The following is a 22,603-nucleotide window of genomic DNA, read 5'->3' on the forward strand; positions in this document are numbered from 1 at the left end:
CTCTACAACCCCATACATGAAAATGATTAAAACTTAGCTTTCTTCCTGTCCAAGCTTCAAAAGGTATGACTTTGACAGTCTTGCTTGGCACCCTATTAAGTGTGTAATTAGCTCTTTTAAGTGCTTCTCCCCACAGAAATATAGGAAGTGTAGACCTTGAAAACATGGATCGAATCATGTCCTTGAGGGTTATGTTCTTCCTTTATGCCACTCCATTTTGATGTGGAGTACCTGGAGTGGTGTACTGAGCAATGATCCCCGGGGCTTCAAGATAATATGCAAAGGCTCCCTTGTGTTGTCCAGTCTCTATGAACCTGCCAAAATACTCACCACCGCTATCCGATCTCACTATTTTAATGCTTTTTTCTAGTTGATTTTTAACCTCAGTTTTATATGTCTTAAAACAATCAAGAACAGAAGATTTTTCAGATATAAGATACACATAACAATATCTTGAAAAGTCGTCAATGAATGGAACAAAATAGGAGTTGCCACATATTGTTTTATTTGGAAAAAGGGCCACACACATCTGTATGAATTATCTCTAATAGTTGGTTGCTTCTTGTGGATCCTAATTTCCTAGTGTTGGTCATTTTTCCCTTGAAACAATTAATCCAGGTTGGAAGACTTTGAAAATCAAGATTTGGAATGAGATTTTGTTTAGTTAAAATCACAAGTCTTTCTTTGAATATATGTCCGAGTCTTTTATGCCAAAGTATAGGAAAGGTTTCATTTGAAGATAGTCTTTTGGAACCAATGTGACAAACTGTGAAACATTCATGTAAATAATCACACTGCAGTTGCCACATATCAATATGAAGTAAGGCATAACCAAGAAAAATGTCTAATTTATTCGAATGGAAAAGTCTTACACTTTCATTGTCTCTAATAAAAGTATAACCTGATTTGACTAACTTAGAAGCTGAAATCAAATTCCTTCTCATAGAAGGTACATAGAGTATTGGACTAAGAAACAAAATAAAACCAGAAGAAAGCTTAAAAGAGACACTGCCAACAGACTCGACTGCTACTTTGCTCCCATTCCCAACAAAAACATTGTAAACTTCATTATTTCTCTCCTTTAGGTTTGTGAATCCCTGCAAGGTATTTGTAATATGAATTGAGCAACCAGTATCAAACCACCAACTAAAAGGAGGAACATAAATCAAATTTGACTCGAAACAAACATAAACATTGATTTCATTACCTTCCTTAACAAGCCAATTTTTAAAACTAGTGCAATCTTTCCTTAGATGACCAACTTCTTTGCAGAAATAACAAGGCTTTGGTTCTTCAGAAATAGCTTTAAACTTTTGAGATCGTTTAAGGGGGTTAGCATTTTTAAAAGAAGAAAAATGGAACATTTTCTTCTGCTTACCAGCAGCCACAGATGACTGATCAACTGCAACACGTTTGCCCTTTGCAGTAGTGTGAACAAGGTTCATAGTCTCCACCTTATCAGTTGATAATATCAATTCCTCTTGAGCACACATGGAAATCAAGTCATCAATGTCCCAGGTTGCTTTTTGAGTGTTGTATGACACTTTCAACTGGCCATACTGTGCAGTAAGGAATTCAATGCCATATGCACTAGAAACTGATCTATGATTAGATGCTCTAGTTCTTTCAACTTTTGTGCAATGTCTGACATCTTCAATATGTGTTCTCTCACGTTACCAACACCATCAAACTTCATGGATGTCAGTTTTGTGAGAAAATTCCCCGTTTCAACTTTCTCACACTCCTTAAATATGTTTCCCACTGCATCAAAAAATTGTTTTGCACAATCACTTTTTGGAATGCCACCTTTCACACTGCTTGTCATGGCCCTCCTCATAATCATAAGAGCCATTCTGTTTGCCTTCTCCCATTGAGCAAACTTCAGTTTTTCTTCTGCTATACTTGTAGCTGTTATCGATGCAGGTTTATCTTCCCTTAAGGCCAAATCGAAGTCCATCATACCAAGAGCTATCCCTATGTCGTCCTTCCACTTTTTGTAGTTGGAACTAGTTAATGTTTCGATATTGGAGAAGTTAAGAGAAGTCATAGCTGTATCAACAACATACAATTCAGTATTTGTTCTCATAAGTTCTTCATTAAGGGTTCACGATATGAACAATTAATGGCATCAAAAACATATAATACCAGTCACATCTTTAGATCGAAAACTGATTACATTAGAATTTGCACAAACGAAATACAAAATTTTTCATTAGCGACACAATTTTAACACTTTTGAGCAGATAAAATTGCATCTATATTAATTTTGTATCTCACTTATACACCAATTAAACATGACTGAATACAAGAATTCTTTAGAATTATCTCAAAATATATTCATCATCAGTTTAATCGTTCTGTTCAATTTGAACAGATAATTTGAAGCATGATACAAACACTTTTGAGTTGAAATTGATCATGATCCAAAATTTGTCTGTCAGGTCATATAGTGACAGTAACTCATTAGGTTTTGATTCTCCGAAATCTGAAGACACATCCTTGCTCTCCTGAAAATAAAACTTGCAAAACAGGTACATATATATTTATATATATGCGTGTATAAGTGATATTATTCTAAACGTGGTGTCTGTCGATAATAGTCGATAACTCTATCAGCTTCATTGCGCGGAAGTCTTATGTCAGGATCATGCATTTTAATCAATATATTTCATTGCGCGGAAGTCTTATGTCATGATCATGCATTTTAATCAATATATTATTGTGCTTGTAAGGATTCTAAACATGACAGTGTGTGCTCTGATACCACATGTTAAATATTTATACACTGCATGCATAGAACCACATATATACGATGACATGCATACATAAATATAATACAACCTTACCTGAAGAAGAGCTCGACATTGCTTCAATGAATGACAGAAGGTCTCCTACACTCAGCAGCAATAATCCAGCTAGAATAGGGTTCGCTCAAAAAGGGATGGAGTTGTGAGTGCAGGGACCTCCTAATATATAGCCAACCATCCTAGGTATCAAGCCTATCAACTGATACCCGAATATTCTATATTGATTAGGGTTTCGATATAGTCCTATTCCGTTATGAACTCTTGTCAAAGCATGATAAGGTTACTTGAATATAGTTGCATGTTATTAGGACTCCCAATCCCAGCCAAGTAAGCGCGTAATCTTCTCAACTTGATAACTCAAAACTGAATTACAAGTTTGACGAGAACTAGAAGTCATTCTCCTTGACACTCACATCTTACAGCAAATACTCTCCACCATATGTTTGATATGGTGAATGCATGCATGTTGAAGATATGTTGTTCAAAGTTAAAGCCAAATATCTCCCCAGTATATTAGTCCTCCAAATGTTAAAGAAGCTAAACAGAGAAGAAAATTAAAAATAAGTCCAGATAAATTCATGTTTTGCAGCAAAACAAAGTCAAACGGACACGCTTAAAAAGGGAATCCATATAGAACCTAGATATCATTTCTCCAGGAATTCAATTTGACAAGTCGTCGAGCCCTTTGAAAACATTGAAATTTCCTGGCATAGTTTCACCTTGTCTTCTACGCGGAAGTCGCACGTATAAATCGTGACCTTATTCAGGACTTCGCCATGCTTCAACAAGTACTTTGTCACTTCTGTCTCATCAGGCCGGCCCTGGATTCCTCGAAGGTAAATAGTCTTGAGGTGCGACAACAAACAAATAGGCACAAACTCAGGTGGAACCCATTCACATACCAAGAGATCACGATAATTTTCCAACGTACATTCCTTGTTCTGAAGATAGTTCAAAAATAAAAGAGTGAAATTAAGGTCTCTGGAATCTACTCCCCTATTTACCATATGCATTTAGATTTTAGAGTGAAAAGTAGATCCACAAATACTTACATTATAAACATCAAGATGTTCCAGATGGGGCGATATCTTGAGCAAATCTATGAGTGATTTCCAATTGCAGCAAGTAAAAAGAAGTAGCTCCAAATGGTTCAAACGATTCAGTTCAGGCAGATGAAAACCATCTTCGGTGTGACATCTAGGATCCTCCAGAATCATAAAGTATTAAATGTCACTCCAAGATTCATGAAAACTCAAATACTTCCTCACCAGTGCATATATATTATATATAACTAATTCCACCGATAAATTTCAGCATCATAGAAAGACTAGGTACGAAGAACCCGTTCGATAATCATTTTCATCAATTTTTTATTTTTCACTATAGATAGGGAAAAATATGTGGAAGATCTATGAGGAATGAAGAATCGTGTTGAAAGGATTACAGAAGGAATGTAAAAGGAATTTATACATGATAACACATAAATGAAAACTAAAAGGTTTAAATGTCAAAATGGTCTATGTGTTATAGTCATATGACTAATTTAGTCCTCATGTTTTCGATTTGGCTAATTTAGTCATCGTGTTTGTCTCTGTTATCTAATTAAAGACATTTTATTCAATCTTTGTTAAAAAATTCATAAGAAAAATTATAAGAGATATAATTACTCTTTCTCTTTATAGAAAAATGCAAATCAATGAGAAATAACACATATAAGAGATAAAATTTCTAATATGAAAAATGATTAAGGTTGTGACATAAAAAAGAGAGGGGTTAACGTTAGGGAGGAGGTCGGAGAGTTGGGGGAGAATATTTTTTTCTTTTAAATTTTTATTTTGTTTCACTTTTAAATATTTTAAATCAAATAAATAATTTTATAAATAAGTTTATAATAATTTTTAATCTTTTTTTACAAAAATTACAAAGAAATGTCCCTAATTGCCTTACAGAGATAAACACAAGGACCAAATTGGTCAAATTGAAAACAAAAAGACTAAATTGACCCAATGACTAAAACACATTGACCATTCTAACATTTAAGCTAAACTAAAAATCAAAACTGCATACACTTTGTTTTTAGTACAACGATATATTTTACACTAAGGGGAGGGGGAAGTTCGGCTAAGCCACACAATAGGTAATCTAATTTGGTATCGAATTCGCCATCCACGAGATTTGAACCTAAGACCTCTCACTTACAAGTAAAGAAGAATATCATCAGACCGTAGTACTGAGTGACAACTGCAAACACTTTTAAGTTGTTTTTAGTTTCTCTGTTTTGTTTTCGGTTATTCTCCTTCATTTATCCCTCTTCCGTCTCCCTGCCTCCCTTCATCTATCTTCATTCCTCATTTCTCTAATATATTTTCTCCGCCATAAAAAATGAAAACTCAAACACAAAAACAAAATGATTATCAAATGAGCGACAAGGAAACGAGTTTAAGTTACAGAAAACTTACCCCGAAAAGTGGAGCTGAAAGTGACAGATATTTCACATTGAGAAGTCCTGCAAAAAGCCTTTCCAGACGATCAACACAACCAAGTTCATAGTCAATGTACCCAGACGTGTGCACATATTCGAGATCAATCTTGGCTTCGCTGAGTGAATTTGCATTCAAAATATAGTTTGCTACAAAATCAGCCTCGAGATCAAACTTTTCAAGATTTGGAGCATTAACATTGAAAAAGATATTTGACTCGGATCCTTCCCAAAAGTCGTCTTCCGCCAAGAATATTTTCAGTCTGTTTAGTTCAGGTGCCTCTATATTGAAATTCAAAACTTTACTAGCTACAATATCTCCTCCTATGATCAATTCTTCAAGTGCAGGGCAAGAAGAAAAGAGCTTCTCCATTGAGTCACCATCAGGATCATAGACTTTAGCATGGAAGAACTTAAGACTTGGGAAACAATCTGAGGTAGGAGTGAAGGTAATATTTGATTCCAGCAAAAGCTTCAAAACGACCAGCGTTTTGCACGTGAAAAGATTTCTAGCCAACTCAAAAGGGCGGCCAAAAGAATACAGAACAAGTTCGAGTTCAACAACATTAAGCCTAATGGCAGTCCTTATCCAAGCATCAATAAGAGGATAATTCTTCACCCCAGAGCAACAAAGACGGAGTCTGTGAATTTTGGACGAGCCACGAATGGAGAGTGCACGATCCACAAACCCTGCAAAAGCACTAGAGAGACGGAATTCATGATTGTTGAACGGGCTATGAATGCAGAGTGCACGATCGACAAACTCAGAAAAACCAACTGGGTTAAATTCTCGTTGATAATGCTTATCACAAAGGTCTAGAGTGGGAACATGAGCCCACACATTCCTCCATCTGGGTGATATAATACTGGTCCTTACAGCTTCTTTAGTTGACAGGGTGGAAAGAATGTCGCAGATAATTTCATCTGGTAATGCACTGATTCTATCTTTGTTGCATGCATTGGCATACTTTAACTTTGAGTTCGAACCCATTTATAGAAAGATACGCTTCCTGAAAAAAAAGAACATGTTTCTACACTTAAAACGCAGGAAAACTTTCCCATTCCTTCAAGTAAAATACCTTTTTGGAGTCTTTTTCCTCTTCGAAAACCTAACTGATTGTGGTCAATTACAAGTGAAAAAAAATCATCTTCATTGCGTTTGGGCTTCTAATGAACAAAAGATATTATACGTATACGATTTGGCACTTTGTTTTTCTTTTAAGTTATGTTTGGGTGAAAGAATCGTGGAAATATCTTCTTTGTAAAATAAGGGTAAGACTGCGTACAATAGATGTTTGTCCTACGACTGTCACAAAGCGAGTAGCCTTGTTGACTTGGGATCATTGGGTGAGAGACTTTGAAGGAAAATTCATCTTCAATGCATGTTTGGGCAAAATGAAGACAAACTGGATCACAAAAGGTTAGATGACATGAGTAAAAAAATGCAACACATGAGTGTTAGAAACATATATGTAAGAAGGGATTGGTAAAAGTATGGTTGAGGATATTTCTAATCCCTAGAAAATGCACCAAATGACTACTTGAAGGAATCATTTGCAAAATCCTCTCACATGCCTATTATAATGCTCATGTAATGTATTTCTAATCCCTCCTACCAAACTCTATATAATCTATTTTATTATATACCTAAATCCCTTGCAATTTGAAATTTCTTCCCCCAAATATACCCTTGGTTTCTGCAGGTATCCGAACAAAGAATGATGTAAGGTATGACTAAATTTGTAGAACATGGAGATTGTATAGAGAAAACATAAATTTAAACAAATAAAGGTTCAAAGACAAATCTAATGGGAGAGGAAAGGGTTATTCTCTTGTGGGTTCCAACTTTTAGCCTTTGACTATTTTAGCCCTACATTTTGTATCAATATTTTAGCCTACATTTGAATCACAGTAGAAGCTGGCTTTCTTCATTTGGGAAAAGTTAGCCCGAGTTGGTTTGCATGTTGTAGACTGCTCTTAGTTCCCCATCAAAGATATTCAAAAACGAAAAATATATGATATTGCTCTTGAGATAACATAAAGTAAAACAAACAAAAGATAAAGATAGATCTGGAATATAAAAACACTTTAGGCCATTCCACTTACGTTCCTCATTAGAGAATATATAATCGAATAAAGAATTATATGATAAATTGATATTTAAATTGGGGAAAATACCATATCATAAATTGATATTTAAATGGGGAAAATACCATATCATAAATTGATATTTAAATAGGGGAAAATACATGATATGGTTACAGATCTAATTTTATAACGAAAATATCTATAATTTATTTCCAAAAGAAATGTTGAAAACTAAATTAGCTAGACTAGGTCGGATTCAATTTGAAACTGAATTTTGTCATTTGGGGCAAAATAACAATCTAGCTGCTTGGGCTGGTTTATATATTCAATAAGGATCAATACATGAAATCACTCTAGAGAGAGCATAAACTAAAACAAACAAAAGACAAAGTTAGATCTAGAACATAACAAACTTCAAGGCCTATTTTACTTCGATTCCTCATCAGAGAGTACAATTTATATAAAGAATCATAGGATAATAGAGAAGATATTAGAAACGAAAAATACCTGATATTGCTCTAGATCTAGATTTGTTGTGCCTGTCTCTATATGGTTTGCTGAAAACAACTAGAAGACACAGAAAGATGAAGAATTGAAGAAATTTTGGATTTTCTCCTCGTAATGTTGATTAGTGACACACCCTAGCCGGAATATCTACATGGATACCGAAATCAAGGTAGGCTGGCCGATACTTCAATCGAGACGAAGTCATAAGATGAAGGTGATGCGTAAATGTACGAAAATTAAAATTGAAATGAAAAGAAGAGTGCGTTGGGGGATGAATCCTTATTAAAATGCATGTCAGAGCATAGATAACATTGCATCAAAAAGAATATTCTAATCCTGAAAAAGCCTGAAAAGGAGGGATATTTATAGAAAATAACGGAAATTAATTTTCTATATTATCGGAATTGAATTTAGTGAGTCTCATAAATCATTGTCTCCACCACAATACAATTACTAAATCCTGGAAAATAGAAAATGTGAGTGAGCAAAAATAAGACCGTGTCACGTGCGAGTCCTAGTTGCTTAATGTAAAACTAATACAGGCTGACACCTACAATAAATCAATTGTGAACATAACAATGCATGTAAACATACACATGAAGTTGGTCCTGGCCCTGGATAGTATTATAGTTATTGTGTACTATAGATACCGTGCGAACATACATGATGAGCAGATAAAGTATGTATATTATCATAATATAGTTTGATCCATAAAATTCATAAATCACAACAATAAAAATGTATACAACTTTTTGTATTTTTCTAAGTAAAAGTTATAGCATGATATGCAAGCGTTCATAAAATAGTTATGAAAAATAAAAAAAATAGTATAGTTGGAAACAAAAGCCAACTCAATACGTAGTGGGATTGTAGCCGCCTTAACTTGTTTGCCCTCTAAAGTCCTTGGGATAAATCTCTCCTATATGAGAAATCACTATACTAAGCAACAACTAAGGAAAAACTTGAAATCTCCCTTTGTTTGCTCGTTTTGAGAGTTAAAAATGTTTGAAAAAGGGAAAAATACATGATAAAAATGGGTCTATATGGAGAATTATTGTGACTCTCAACTCTATTTGGGTGTTGAGAAACAACAGGAAAATGAGAAGTTGGGGAACTTCTAGATTTTCTCCCTATAGTTTTGATTAGTAACTAGCGGATGTATAGCAATTTTGACAAACATATTGAGAAGGACAAAATATAAATGTATGAAAAGTATCTAAACTTATTGGGCCAATGTTAGATTAGGACAAATATGAGCCCATCATTCTTTTAGCCTAGGTTGGTTTGGTCCCCTTTAGAATTTTTTTTTTTTTTTTTTTTGGTCGTTGGGTAATATGAATATTACTCCCCATTTTGTAATATTATACTCTCTTACATTTAATGAACAACTCTACCCAAGTAGTATTCCACATAAAAAAATTGAAAATTGTAATTAATCAAACTCCAACTTTAGGGTTTAGAAGTGACCTTTAAATAGTTGAAGGAGAAAATTTGGAATTCACCCAACTAGTATCTCATTTCCCGTCCCACTCTGAGAGTATGAATTCTTGTTAGAGTAAATATAGAAATATAAAGAATAATCTGAATAATGACTTTGAGGTACGACTTGAATCGTTTCCTTAAAGTGTTATTTATCCCCACTCAAATGAGTTTGCTAAAGGGTTTTTGGCAAGTCACTTCTAGGATACAACAAAGTATGGAATATTCGGTTAGTAAAACCGAATTGTATTCCCTTAGAAATAACTAGAAAGAAATTGTATGAATGTGATGGAGAGAAAAGAGAGTAAGGAATGTAGAAACAAATTTTTGAAAATTGTGTATGAAACATTATACCACAATAGGTATTTATAGGCATTAAAGCACTCGTTCATCAAGTCCTTTCATTTTAGTTAAAGATATACAACTCTTCTTAATAGTGTTGACCCAAAAGATATGTTTTCTAATTTTTAGAAAATAAATATTGATTATTTATATCTTTTAATTCTACTCATACAATTTGAGTAAGTATTATGTCTTTTAACCAAAAATTGTAGTTCAACCAAAAGATATAAGGTTGAATTAAATCCAACCTTTTGGTACCATAATTTTCATACACACATTCTGCACAATGCAGCACCAATATATATTATATTCATATATATACATATATAAAATATATATATATATATATATATATATATATATATATATATATATATGTCATATGCTACAATGCTTCACTCGAAGAGAAGCAATGATTGGGCAAATACCCAACTTTTCAGCCAATAAATATATGAATATATTCTTAAAATATTCAACAATCCTTCCCTATTTCAAGAATATAAAATAGTATTACAATAATTCTCTCTTTATAATTAATCACTAGCATACCGATATAATCATGCATACAATAAAAATGTCTTTCGAATTAAACCTTTAATTAGTGTAAGTAATTCAAAGTTATAACGAATGCGATGGTGACCTAAGTTTAAACCACCTATTCTTATGTTAAAATCGGAACAACTACACACATGACTATATCTTATTTCCTTAAAGAAATTTTTGAACTAATTAAGCACTATTATGGCCTTGTGCTTCATCCTGGTTTCATGAAACCCAACTCTTGGTAGAAGCAGCATCACTTCTTATGTTCATATAGGTGAGGTTCCTTCCCATGTCCTTACTACTATAGACATAACTACAAATAACTTCATTAAGAGATAAAACTCATCCTCCTAAACGTAGCAGTCTTGCACTGATCATCCTGGAATGAGCTATATATTAATTTTCAATGCTTTCACAACCACTTAACAATAATTTGTTATTACCCATTAAACTTTTAAACTAGTGATGTTCTAGACAAAGTCGAGTTACCATTATTGGTGGCTACTTTTCAGTAAAGGGTTTTAACCCCATTCCACTAGATGCACTAGCTACCAAAGCTCTTGAAAGTGCTTTCGTTAATAGATCCGCCAAGTTATTACTTGAATTAACATAAGTAATATTAATAACTCCCAGTTATTAATTGCTTGAAATATTCATGTCTCAAGCTAATACGTCTAGACTTTCCATTGTATACCTTATTGTATGCTCTAGACAAAATAGCCTCACTATCATAGTATACAGAAATGGATGGCATTGGTTGTGGCCACAACTCTATTTCCAATAATAAATTTCTAATCCATTCCACTCATTTATCTGTTGTCGCTAATGCTATAAATTCAGATTCCATAGTTGAATGTGCTATACATGTTTGATTCTTCGAAGCCCAAGATATTGCTCCTTCGGCAATTGTAAAAATCCACCCTGATGTAGACTTATTATCATTAGCACTTGTTATCCAACTTGCATCTGAATATCCTTCAAGTAATGTTTGGAACTCGAGTAAGTTAAATTCAAGTTAATAGTTCTTGTAAGATAACCAAAATTCTATTTATTACTTTCCAATGAGCAGTACCTAGATAACTAGTGTATCTAGAAAGTTTGCTTACTGCAAATGCAATATCTGGCCTGGTACAATGCATGGTATACGTTAAACTTTCAATTACATTAGCATATTCAAGCTGTGCAACGGACCTACCAAAATTATTAAGAAAAGTTTCACTAGGGTCATAATGTAACTGACACAAAGCGTAACCCCTACTATGCTTCCTTACTTTAATTCCCAAGATAGTATCTACTTCATTCAAGTCCTTCATCTTAAATTTTGAATTTAAATACTCTTTAGTTTCAGATACACCTTTCATGTTTGTACCAAAAATTAGCAAGTCATCGACATATAAACATATAACAACACCATAATCATTTGTGAATTTAGAGTATTTACATTTATCAGCACTGTTATGTCTAAATCCATATGATAAAATGACAAAATCAAACTTTTCATGCCATTGTTTTGGTGCTTGCTTCAATCCATATAATGACTTTACTAATTTACAAACCTTTTTTTCATTCCTAGGGATAACAAACTCTTCTGGTTGTTCCATATAGACTTCTTCGTATAAATCACCATTTAAAAAAGCTATTTTCACATCCATTTGATGCACATGCAAATTATATAAAGATTCTAATGCAAACAATATTCTAATTGATATGAGCCTAGTTACTGGTGCATATGTATCGAAATAGTCTATTCTTTTTTTTTTGTTTAAAACATTTGGCAACCAGCCTGACTTTAAATGTCTGAATAGACCCGTCTGTATTGTATTTTCTTCTAAATACCCACTTACAACCTATTGCTTTTGATCGTTGAGGCAAGTCTACTAAAACCCATGTCTGATTAGATATCAATGATTCAAATTCATCATCTATAGCCTTTTTCCAAAAGGCTGCATCTTTTGAAGTCATTGCTTTGCTTAGACTTTTAGGATCATCCTTAACATTCAACAATATGGGTATTTTTTTTAAGAACCTTTGTTCTATTTCCTTCGACTAAGAATACAATAAATTGAGATGAAATAAAATCAGAGCCTAGAGTCTTTTATTTTCTTACTCTTTGGCTTTTCCTTGGTTCATTAACAGTTTCAGACTGTTTTCTTTTCTCACCTTGAGAATGACTACTAGCCGGATTAGAGAAAAGTGTTTGATCATTCTCTTTTCCAGACATTGAATAGTCGTTATAGAATTTATTTTCTATAAATTCGACATCTTTAGACTCAACTATTGTATTTGAGTCTAAATTAAGCAACCTATATGCCTTTGAATTTTCTGCATATCCTACAAATATGCTTTTAATTCCTCTTGGACCCAACTTGGATCTCTTAGGATCCAGTGCCTTGTAAAAGGCTACACAATCTCATACTCTCAAATATGACAAATTTGGTTTTCTTCCTTTCCAAATTTCATATGGTGACACATGTGTATTCATAGATGTAATTCTATTGTGTATATGTCATGTAGTAAACAATGTTTCACCCCATAATTATTTTGGAGTATTAGCATTAATCATCATAGAATTAATCATTTCAGTGAGTGTCCTATTTTTTTCTTTTTGCCAAACCATTTTGTTGTGGTGTATAGGGTGTAGTTATTTGATGTATAACACCATGCTCTTCACAAAAAATATCAAATTCATGTGAAAAATATTCACCACCTTTATCACTACGAAGACATTTAATTTTCCTTCTTTTTTGGTTTTCAACTTCAGCTTTATAGCGCTTAAAACACTCAAAGGCTTCATCTTTATTAGACAATAAATAAACATAAGTGAACTTAGAACAATCATCTATAAATGTGATAAAATATCTTTTTCCTCTTTTTGTTAAAACACCATTAAATTCACATATGTCAAAATGTATTAAGTCTAATAAATTTGTATTTCTTTCAGCAGTTGGAAAAAGTTTCTTAGTCATTTTCGCTTGAATACATGTCTCACATTTATCATTATAATCATCATTGCAAGCAATTAAACCAAGTGTGCGCATGTATTTTAAAGATCTAAAATTTATATGTGCTAAACGCAAATGCCATAAACAAGAGGAATATTCAACAATATAAGCAGAAGAATTCACATTATTATTAATACTTAGTTTGAACATCCCATCACAAGAATACCCATTCCCAACAAACATTCCATTTTTCGACATTATCAACTTGTCGGACTCTAGAACAGTCTTTATACCGTTCTTACATAATAAATTTGTAAACACAAGATTTTTTCTAATTTCTGGAACATGCAATACATTAAGCAAAGTCAATTTCTTCCCAGAAGTAAACTGAAGTTCAACGGTTCATTTTCCTAGAACTTTGGCGGAATTATGATTCCCCATTAAAACCTCTTGATTGTTCATTGATGCTTCATATGTCATGAATTGTGCCTTGTTATTGCACACATGTATAGTAGCTCCTAAGTCGAACCACCAATCAGAGGATTTTATTGCCGCTGCCATATTCAGTTCGGTAATCATGCCAATATGCATCATTAATACCATTGCAACAATGTTATCAATTCCAAAGTTTTCCACCATATTTGCGCTATTGGTCTTATTGGCATATTCCTCACTTACTTATTGACATATTCTTTCTACAATGGTAGCAGACGCTATTTGCATTCTTTTGATTATTGTTGGAATTGGTCTTTTAAAACTTTCCTTTGTCAATTTTGACTTTGAAGTTCTTTTTGTATTTGTTTCCTTTGACAATGTGAACTTTTGAGAAATCTTGATTTACAAAATTCTTATCACAATTTCGAGTTTCTTCTTCAATTTGAATATCCTTTTGCAAATCCTCCAAACTAATATCTTCCACCATATGTAGAAGTTTCTTTCTATAATTATTCCATGTTTGGGGTAATTTTGTCATGATAGCCCCAACTATCATAGGATCCGGAATAACTATTTTAAGTTCACAAAACTTTGAGATCAAGACCAATAATTCATGAACTTGGTCTAAGATGAGTTTGTTATCAAACATAATGAACTCATAATATTTGAACATTAAAAATTTATCGGTACCCCTTTTCTCCATTGCGAGTGCTTCCCATATTTCCTTTGGAGATTGAATGTGTGCGTACAGGTCATATAAGCGATCAGATAATGTGTCTAAGATGTGTCCCCGACATACCAATTCATCTTCTTCACGTTTCTTTCGATCGGCAACTATTTTGTCTGAGTCTTTGTCACTTGGTTCACAAATAGGCTCCCATTTCAGGTCCAACACATAAATGACATTTAGAACAATATGCATGAAACACATCTTATCCTTCCATCAGGTAAAGTTTGATCTATCAAATCTGTCTAGCTTGTAGACATCTTGATTGACAATCTTCAAAGCCATGTTATCAGATTGGTTCTCCTTGATGAAAATAACACTTTAAGATTGTTAGAGTAAGTATAGAAATATAGAGAATAATCCGAATGATGACTTTGAGGTACGACTTGAATTGTTTCCTTAAAGTGTTATTTGCCCTTACTCGAATGAGTTTGCTAAAGGGTTCTTGGCAAGTCACTTTCAGGATACAACAAAGTATGGAATATTCGATTAGCAAAACCGAATGTATTCCCTTAGAAATAACTAGAAAGAAATTGTATGAATGTGATGGAGAGAAAATAGAGCAAGGAATGTAGAAACAAATTTATGAAAATTGTGTGTGAAATATTATGCCATAGTAGGTATTTATAGGCATTAAAGCACACGTTCATCGAGTCCTTTCATTTTAGTTGAAGATATACAACCCTTCTTAATAGTGTTAACTCAAAAGACATGTTTTCTATTTAAAATTTTGAGAAAATAAATATTGATTATTTATATCTTTTAATTCTGCTCATACAATTTGAGTAAGCATCATGTATTTTAACCAAAAGTTGTAGTTCAATCAAAAGATACAAGGTTGAGTTAAATCCAACCTTTTGGTACCATCATTTTCGTACACACATTCTGCACAATGCAGCACTAATATATATTATATTCATATATATATATATATATATATATATATATATTAGTATGTCATATGTTGCAATGCTTCACTCGAAGAGAAGCAACGATTGGGCAAATACCCAACTTTTCAGCCAACAAATATATGAATATATTCTTGAAATATTCAACAATTCCACATCTAGATCTCGTATGGCTCGTTAGACATTCACATGTTTAGTCTTTATTATGAGATATTTGAGAACTTTTCATGTTTTGATGCTTGGATCGGAGAAATAAAGCACACAAGATATTCGATTGGAAAACTTGCGGTCATTTTCCCATGTAACTATGTAAGTGTATACCTATTTAAATATAATATTGTACCATTAAAACTAATCTATTAATTACCTTATTACTTAATAACGCCATTTATTTTTCTCATTTTCTTTTTCTCCTATCTATTTCCTAGACCATTGAAAGCATTCAAGCATATTTTTTTTAACAAACTATATTATCTAACACTAAAGGGGTGGAAAGTGGGCTAACCATCACAATGAGCATGCAATAATATGGTTCAAACTCGTTTTTGACGAAATCGAATCTAAGATCTCTCACTTATTTATGAAAATGAATATCACTAGATCGTAGTACTAAGTGGCCACCCAAAAACAAAAGTTCAAAGCAAAAGATGTGTCACAAAACTACTACTACTATTATTATTATTATTTTGGAAAAAGTTTGACTGCAGCAAAGATACAGACAAACTCCCTCAACTTTATTCACTAACAAACTCAAAAGTACAAACAAACCACAGGCCCAACGAACAAATATACATAACCAGAAATGGGCCCAAACCAAAAGAAAAAACAAAAAGAAGGCCAAAAACACACAACAGTCCACAACATCCGAGAACCTTCTACGGAATGCTCCTCCACCGCTAGAGAGTGAGGTCAGCCAACTGAAACATCCTTTGCCACTTAGCACTGCCGCCGCCAACACCACCGCTAAACCCGAACAGCACCCAGATCCCAGCTAAGAACAAGAGATAGTCGACATCAAAGAAGGATTAGCCAACCACCAAGAAAAAGCTCGGGGAAACCCACGAGCAACACTGTTGAAAATGACAGACTGCAAGGAGATCGTGGTGGTGTTGGAAACACCTGAGCTAGGGAAAACGTCCTTGCTCTACACACGAACTCAAGAGGAAAGAAAATAGAGGTTGAAGATCAGACTGGGGGAGAGATAGGGAGAGGGATACCAACGGGAAGAGAAGAACAGGGCAGGCCAAAGGTAAAATTTGGGAGGAACATCGGGAAAAGCGAAAAGAAAAAGAGAAGGAAGAAAAAAGGAAAAAAGGTACGGTAGAGAAGGGGAAAAGAGGAGAGAACAAAAGGAGGGGAAAAGGGGTAACTAACTTCAGCCGAAGCTAGAGTTAGCGCCGAAGAGTATGGTCAATCGGGAAACCCTCACCAAAAGAAGGAAAGACTCTTTCACAAAAGGAGAGAAACGCTCTCACGGAATGAGAGAATATGTCGCGAAACTATTATAAGCAAATGCTTTCTCACAACTAAGGTAGCTTTTGTGCTGGACCGTCTAACTTCTAGCAAACCTTGAAATTTGGGAGTTTTATTTTGTTTCAGGTGCATGATATCTAGTGCATTGTCCCACACCAAAGTAGTCCAACTTGGCAGCATTCTATTTTTTTCTTTCAGGTACACCACGTATCACTATACAAATGGTGGGATATGTGTGTTAAAAAGTTTATAACTTAAAAAATAAAATTTCCCACTACTTATATTAAAACACGTGGTGTACCACTCATGTTCCCGTCACAATGAAAAATTTCTCCTCGTGAACAGTTATAGACTAGAATACTAAAATTAACTCTAATGGTTGGGGTTATAATATAAATTTTTAGCCTAGAAACTTTAGGTTCTAAACCAAAAATAGTTTTTCACTTTCAATGGTTTTGACTTAAAAATTTAGTCCGAAATTATTAAAAAATGAATTTAGGCTAAAGTTACGATTAATAATGAAAAATCATTAAGCCTATCTCATTCTTGTACATATGCACCACATGAAACAATATGAAAAACCACACAACCTACCATGTTTTTAAACACAAATACATAGGTAGGTAGAAAGAAAAAAAGGAAGAATTGTTTGACAAAAGTGTATTTGCATTATGCTTGAACAAATATATAGATATTTATAGAGTTTTTTTGTGAATTGTGATTTAAATCATTTTTTAATTGTTTTAGCAGTTGAATTTAATTTTGAGTTGTTAGATCTTCTTATTACCATTAAATTTGTTCATATTTGATCTCAACCGTTAGATTTAATGTATTTATAAATTTGATTTTAAAAAAAGGAATTTGGGTCGTTGGTTGAATAAGCAGTCTTGTGAGATCCTATATCGCCCAGGGGAGTGGATCCTATAAGCCTTATATGTATACATTCTCATATCTACCTAGCACGAAGCCTTTTAAGAGCTCACTGGCTTCAGGTTCCGTAGGAACTCCGAAGTTAAGCGAGTTCGCATGAGAGCAATCCCAGGATGGGTGACCGACTCGGAAGTTCTCATGTGAGTTCCCAGAAACAAAACTGTGAGGGCGTGGTTGGGGCCCAAAGCGGATAATATCATACTACGGTGGAGTTGAGCCTAGGATGTGGTGGGGGCCCGGGCCGGGATGTGACAATTTGATATTAGAGCTAATCCTTGGCCGGAAGTGTGCCGACGAGGACGTCGAGCCCCTAAAGGGGGTGGATTGTGAGATCTCACATCGCCTAGAGGAGTGGATCTTGTAAGCTTTACATGTATATATTCTCATCTCTACCTAGCACGAGATCTTTTGGGAGCTCACTGGCTTTGGGCTCCGTAGGATCTCTGAGGTTGAGCAAGTTCGCGTGAGAGCAATCCCAGGATGGGTGACCCACTGGGAAGTTCTCATGTGAGTTCCCAGAAACAAAACTGTGAGGACGTGGTCGGGGCTAAAAGCGGACAATATTGTGCTACGGTAGAGTTGAGCCCCGGGCCGGGATGTGACAAGTCTAACAACGTGGGTTGTCCGATCCAAATAAATAGTCGTTGGTCTTTCCGCAAGTGGTTGACAATGTCAAAAACCAAGTCTCATCCACTAACCTTGACTCATTTTCTGGACTAAATTTGGCTCAAAAAATAAGTTTTAACCCAACAATTGGAGTTGGTCTAAGCTGGTTAAAAATGTCTCGCACTCCAGCCCTTTAGCCTTGGATTTTTTTTGTTCAAAATAGGCTACATTGGGCTCTTTGGAGTACCATTTGAGATGGGCTAAGGTGGGTGGAAAATAGAAAAAGTTGGTGAGCGTAGTACCACTAATTTTTAATTATTTATCAGCATTTTTTTTTAGAAATGAATTACATATATCCCATATATATCTCCGTGTTTTTATACCCTTGGTATTTCCGTCATAACTGATATATAATACTTTGCTAGTCATGATCAACACTTCAAGGAGAAAATAAGTGCCCAACTTTTCATCTTCTTTTCTCTTCAAGTTGTTTCTCAGCAACTAAACAAGGTTTATCAACTGTCCGATGCCATAAAACTAGATCTAGAGCCATATCAGGTACTTTTTCCTCTTTGAATAACTTCTCTACTTTTACTCAAACAAAATCTTCTCTATTTACCCTTTATCTAAGGAACATAAGTTGAATTCTCAAATTCTTCTCTAGAGATATATCTGGTATTTTTTTTCCCTTTTCAAATAACTTTTTGTTCTTGAATTCTTTGTTCTATTATATATTTTTCATGATGAAGCTAAATGGAAGTGGCTTGAAAGTTGTTATATGTTCTTGATCTATCCATTTAGTGATATCCTACATCATTCTCAATTTGGATGCTTTGAAAAACCTAAGGAAAGCTTAGAATTCGTGAGAGGAATTCTTAGTCAAAAGGACCAAATAACATTGGAGCGAAGGGGGCGCCGCCGCCGGGGGGGGGGGGGGGGGGGGGGGGTTCAAATTCTCCGCCGTTTTTGGTTTGATACGGAATTTTGAATATAATGGGGGTGTTGTCACCGTGTTGGGCTAGGTTGCTATATTGATGTTGGTGGGTTGGTATGTCATATGTTTGTTTGTTTTTTATTTTTTAAATGTCGTATATTGGGTGGAAAAATAGGAACAGTTGGTGGGCATAGTAGCACTCATTTTTACTATTTTAGCATTTTCTTTAAGAAATGAATTACATATATTTTTGTCTATATCATCGTGTTTTCAGATCCTCTGTATTTTTGCCACAACTGACATGCATGTGTAATGCCTTGCTATTGGGGATCAACACTTTAAGGAGAAAATAAATGAAATAAAAGATATATAATACCCTTAATGTTGTTTAGCAACCAAACAAATTTAATCGGCGCTATAAAACTAGATCTAGAGTCATAGCTTGTCTTTCATTATTAAAATTTTTAATATTAATCTTTGTCCTAGAAACCTAAGCTTAAGCAACCTGAATGTTTGTTATATATTATGAATCTATCTTTATCTTTTGTTTGTTTTAACTAATATATCTAGTATTTTATTTTCTGCTTTCCAAGTATCTTTTTAGTTAACTTTTTGTTGTAAGATTCTTTATTCTATTATGTATTATTTTATGAGAATTCTTCAAAGAGGCGGTCTAAAAGTTGTTATATGTTTTAGATCTATCTTTTTTTATACAAGTGAATTTACGAGAGGCAAGATTTAAATGCCAAACTTTAGGTGTAAGTTGTAACATTTTGAGCACTTAAGCTAATAGCCCCATGTATCTATCTTTTATCATTTTACTTGTTTTAGTTTCTATTTTCTGTTCACAATATGCATTGTTTACCTATTAAATTACATCCTACATTTTCAGTTCGGATGCTAGAAAAACTAAAAAGCATTGCACCAAGTCTTATATAGTGTCATCTATTCAACGTATTTTGTACGTTTTTTCAGCAAACGTATCATTTTGTAAATGGGTACCAACTCAAAGTCAAAGCTTCCCAATGCATGCAATGGAGATAGGATCAGTAGTTTACCAAATGAAATTCTTTGCCTCATCCTTTCCCTCCTTCCAACAAAAGAAGCTGTAAAGACCAGTGTTTTATCACCGAGATGGAGGTATGTGTGGGCTCCTATTCCCACTCTAGAGCTTTATGATAAGAGCTCGCAAAGAGCATTGAATTCAGTTAGCCCCAGCTTCGCTGAGTTTGTGGGTCGTCGCCTCTTCACTCATAGATCCCACCGAGATAGTGTTTTTGCGGAGTTTGTGGATCGTGCACTCGGCATTCGTGGCTCATCTGACATTCATACATTCCGTCTCTCTTGTGCTGGAGTGGAGAATTATACTGTTGAAGCTTGGATTTGCACTGCCATTAGGCTTAAGGTTGTTGAACTCGAACTTGTTCTTCATTCTTTAAGCTGCCCGTTTAAGTTGCCCGATAACCTTTTCACGTGCAAGACATTGGTGGTTTTGAAGCTTTGGCTGGAATCGAATGTTACCTTTACTCCTACTTCAGGTTGTTTCCCAAATCTGAAGTTCTTCCATGCCAGAATCCGCAATCCTGATGCTGACTCAATGAAGTCGCTCTTTTATTCTTGCCCTGCACTCGAAGATTTAATCATAGATGGACTTGTTGCAGTTCGTAAAGTTTTGAATTTTAATATCTCTGCACCTAAACTGAAAAGACTCAAAATATATGTGGTCAAAGACGAACCGTGGGAAGAAACTGGGTCCAATATTTCTTTCTATGTCAGTGCTCCAAATCTTGAAACTTTTGATCTCGAGGAAGACTTTTTTGCAAACTATTGCTTCAAGGCAAATCTACTGAGCAAAGCAAACATTAATCTCGAAGATGTGCACAAGTCTGGGCACGATGACTATGAACTTGGTTGGGATTATCGTCTGCAGAAGCTTTTTGCCGGAATTATCAATGTGAAATTTCTGTCACTTTCAGCTCCAATTTTTGGGGTAAGTTTTCTGTAACTTCAACTTATTCCCTTATTAGTGTTTGATAGCCTTTCAACTTGCTGGAATTTAAATTTTCATGAAATATTGGATTGCCCTCTAATACTTCATGATTACTGTAGGATCCTGGCTGTTACACTGAAGATAATTTCCCTTTCCCTAAACTGAATCGTTTGAACCACTTGGAGTTACTTCTTGACACTTGCTGCAACTGGAAAGCTCTCATAGATCTGCTCAATATGTCGCCCCATCTGGAATATCTTGATTTCACAACTGTAAGTATTTGTGGATTTACCTTTGCTCTAAAATCTAAATGAATGGTAAATAAGGGTGTTGAATTTTTTGAACATTTCAACTTCACTCGTTATTTTTTGTAATAATCTTTAGAACAAGAAATGTAAGGCGGATCATCCCTTGGAGGACTCGGTACGTGAATGGGTTTCACCTGAGTTTGTGCCTGTTTGCTTGTCGTCATACTTGAAGACTATATCCATACAGGGAATCGAGGGGCGGCATGATGAGATGGAAGTGACAAAGTACTTGTTGAAGCACGGTAAAGTCCTGGATAAGGTGACATTTTATACGAGTGCCGTTCGTGCAGATCACAAGATGAAGCTATGTCAAGATATTTCAATGTTCTCAAAGGGTTCGACGACTTGTCAAATTGATTTCCTGGAGAAATGACATCTAGGTTTTTATATGATTCCATTTTCGAGGAATGGGTCCTTTGCCTTTCTTTGTTGTAAACCATGAATTTATCTGCACCTGTTTTTAACTTTCTTTATGTTTTCTGTTTAGCATCGTTAATTTTGGAGGACTAATATTTTGGGAACATATTTGCCTTTAACTTAGGAGACAATATCTATTTTCGTCATGCACCTATGCGATGCTTCGCCAGTTGACAACCTTGTATCTCAATTGTTGAATGGTGTGTACTATCTACACACTCTTTTTTACTTCTCACACGCCCTCTTAATTTCCAATCGTCGAATTGAATGAATTGAAGAGGATAAAATGAAAGAAATTAATAAGAAGTTTGTGAGAAGTAAAAAGGAATGTGGGGATATCACAACCCTTGTTGAATTTGTTTGAAATGGATGCATTATTTTCTATTAAAGTAATATATACTTGAGTTTCTTCCTCCTCTTCTATTTTGTTTTTTGGTGGAAAACTATTTTCAAATAGCCAATGTACTCCTTCTCATTAGATCCCATCAACTTTCCTGTTGGCCTGTGTAAATTGATAGAAGTATGTGGACTAACTTAGTCTAGTTGATTAAAACAATATAGTACACTTCCTATACTCATGTGTAAATTAATAGAAGCATGAGGACTTAACTTATTCCTGAATAATGTATATTTCACCATATATATTTTCATAATTTGAATTATAATATTTATTTGAAGATCATCTTTA

At 34.4% G+C, this 22,603-nt stretch overlaps 3 protein-coding genes across 4 annotated transcripts; 1 reads left to right on the forward strand and 2 right to left on the reverse strand.

Annotated features, from left to right (window-relative positions):
- Nucleotides 1–1,546: 1,546 nt before the first annotated feature.
- LOC148693242 (uncharacterized) lies at nt 1,547–2,865 on the reverse strand. The gene is made up of 2 exons (XM_088680341.1): nt 2,847–2,865; nt 1,547–2,049 (listed from the first exon to the last, which is right to left on the reverse strand). The coding sequence occupies exons 1-2, from the start codon at nt 2,863–2,865 to the stop codon at nt 1,547–1,549; spliced, it is 522 nt and encodes a 173-aa protein (XP_088536467.1).
- A 586-nt stretch (nt 2,866–3,451) lies between these two features.
- Nucleotides 3,452–6,277, reverse strand: LOC137741900 (F-box/FBD/LRR-repeat protein At5g56420-like). The gene is made up of 3 exons (XM_068481596.2): nt 5,267–6,277; nt 3,860–4,012; nt 3,452–3,748 (listed from the first exon to the last, which is right to left on the reverse strand). The coding sequence occupies exons 1-3, from the start codon at nt 6,275–6,277 to the stop codon at nt 3,452–3,454; spliced, it is 1,461 nt and encodes a 486-aa protein (XP_068337697.2).
- A 12,344-nt stretch (nt 6,278–18,621) lies between these two features.
- On the forward strand, nt 18,622–22,092 carry LOC137741899 (F-box/FBD/LRR-repeat protein At5g56420). Of its 2 annotated transcripts, none has more exons than XM_088679137.1 (4): nt 18,622–18,824; nt 20,093–21,190; nt 21,310–21,462; nt 21,575–22,092. In XM_088679137.1, exons 2-4 carry the CDS (start codon nt 20,195–20,197, stop codon nt 21,869–21,871), a joined length of 1,446 nt encoding a protein of 481 aa, XP_088535263.1. In that variant the 5' UTR covers nt 18,622–18,824; nt 20,093–20,194; the 3' UTR covers nt 21,872–22,092. The 2 variants fall into 2 exon arrangements, with proteins under 2 accessions (XP_088535263.1, XP_068337696.2); XM_068481595.2 differs by having other exon boundaries at nt 20,176–21,190.
- Nucleotides 22,093–22,603: the final 511 nt, after the last annotated feature.

The sequence above is a fragment of the Pyrus communis genome, chromosome 11, assembly GCF_041283825.1.
Source record: "Pyrus communis isolate YQ-2024b chromosome 11, ASM4128382v1, whole genome shotgun sequence".
NCBI classification, from domain to species: domain Eukaryota; kingdom Viridiplantae; phylum Streptophyta; class Magnoliopsida; order Rosales; family Rosaceae; genus Pyrus; species Pyrus communis.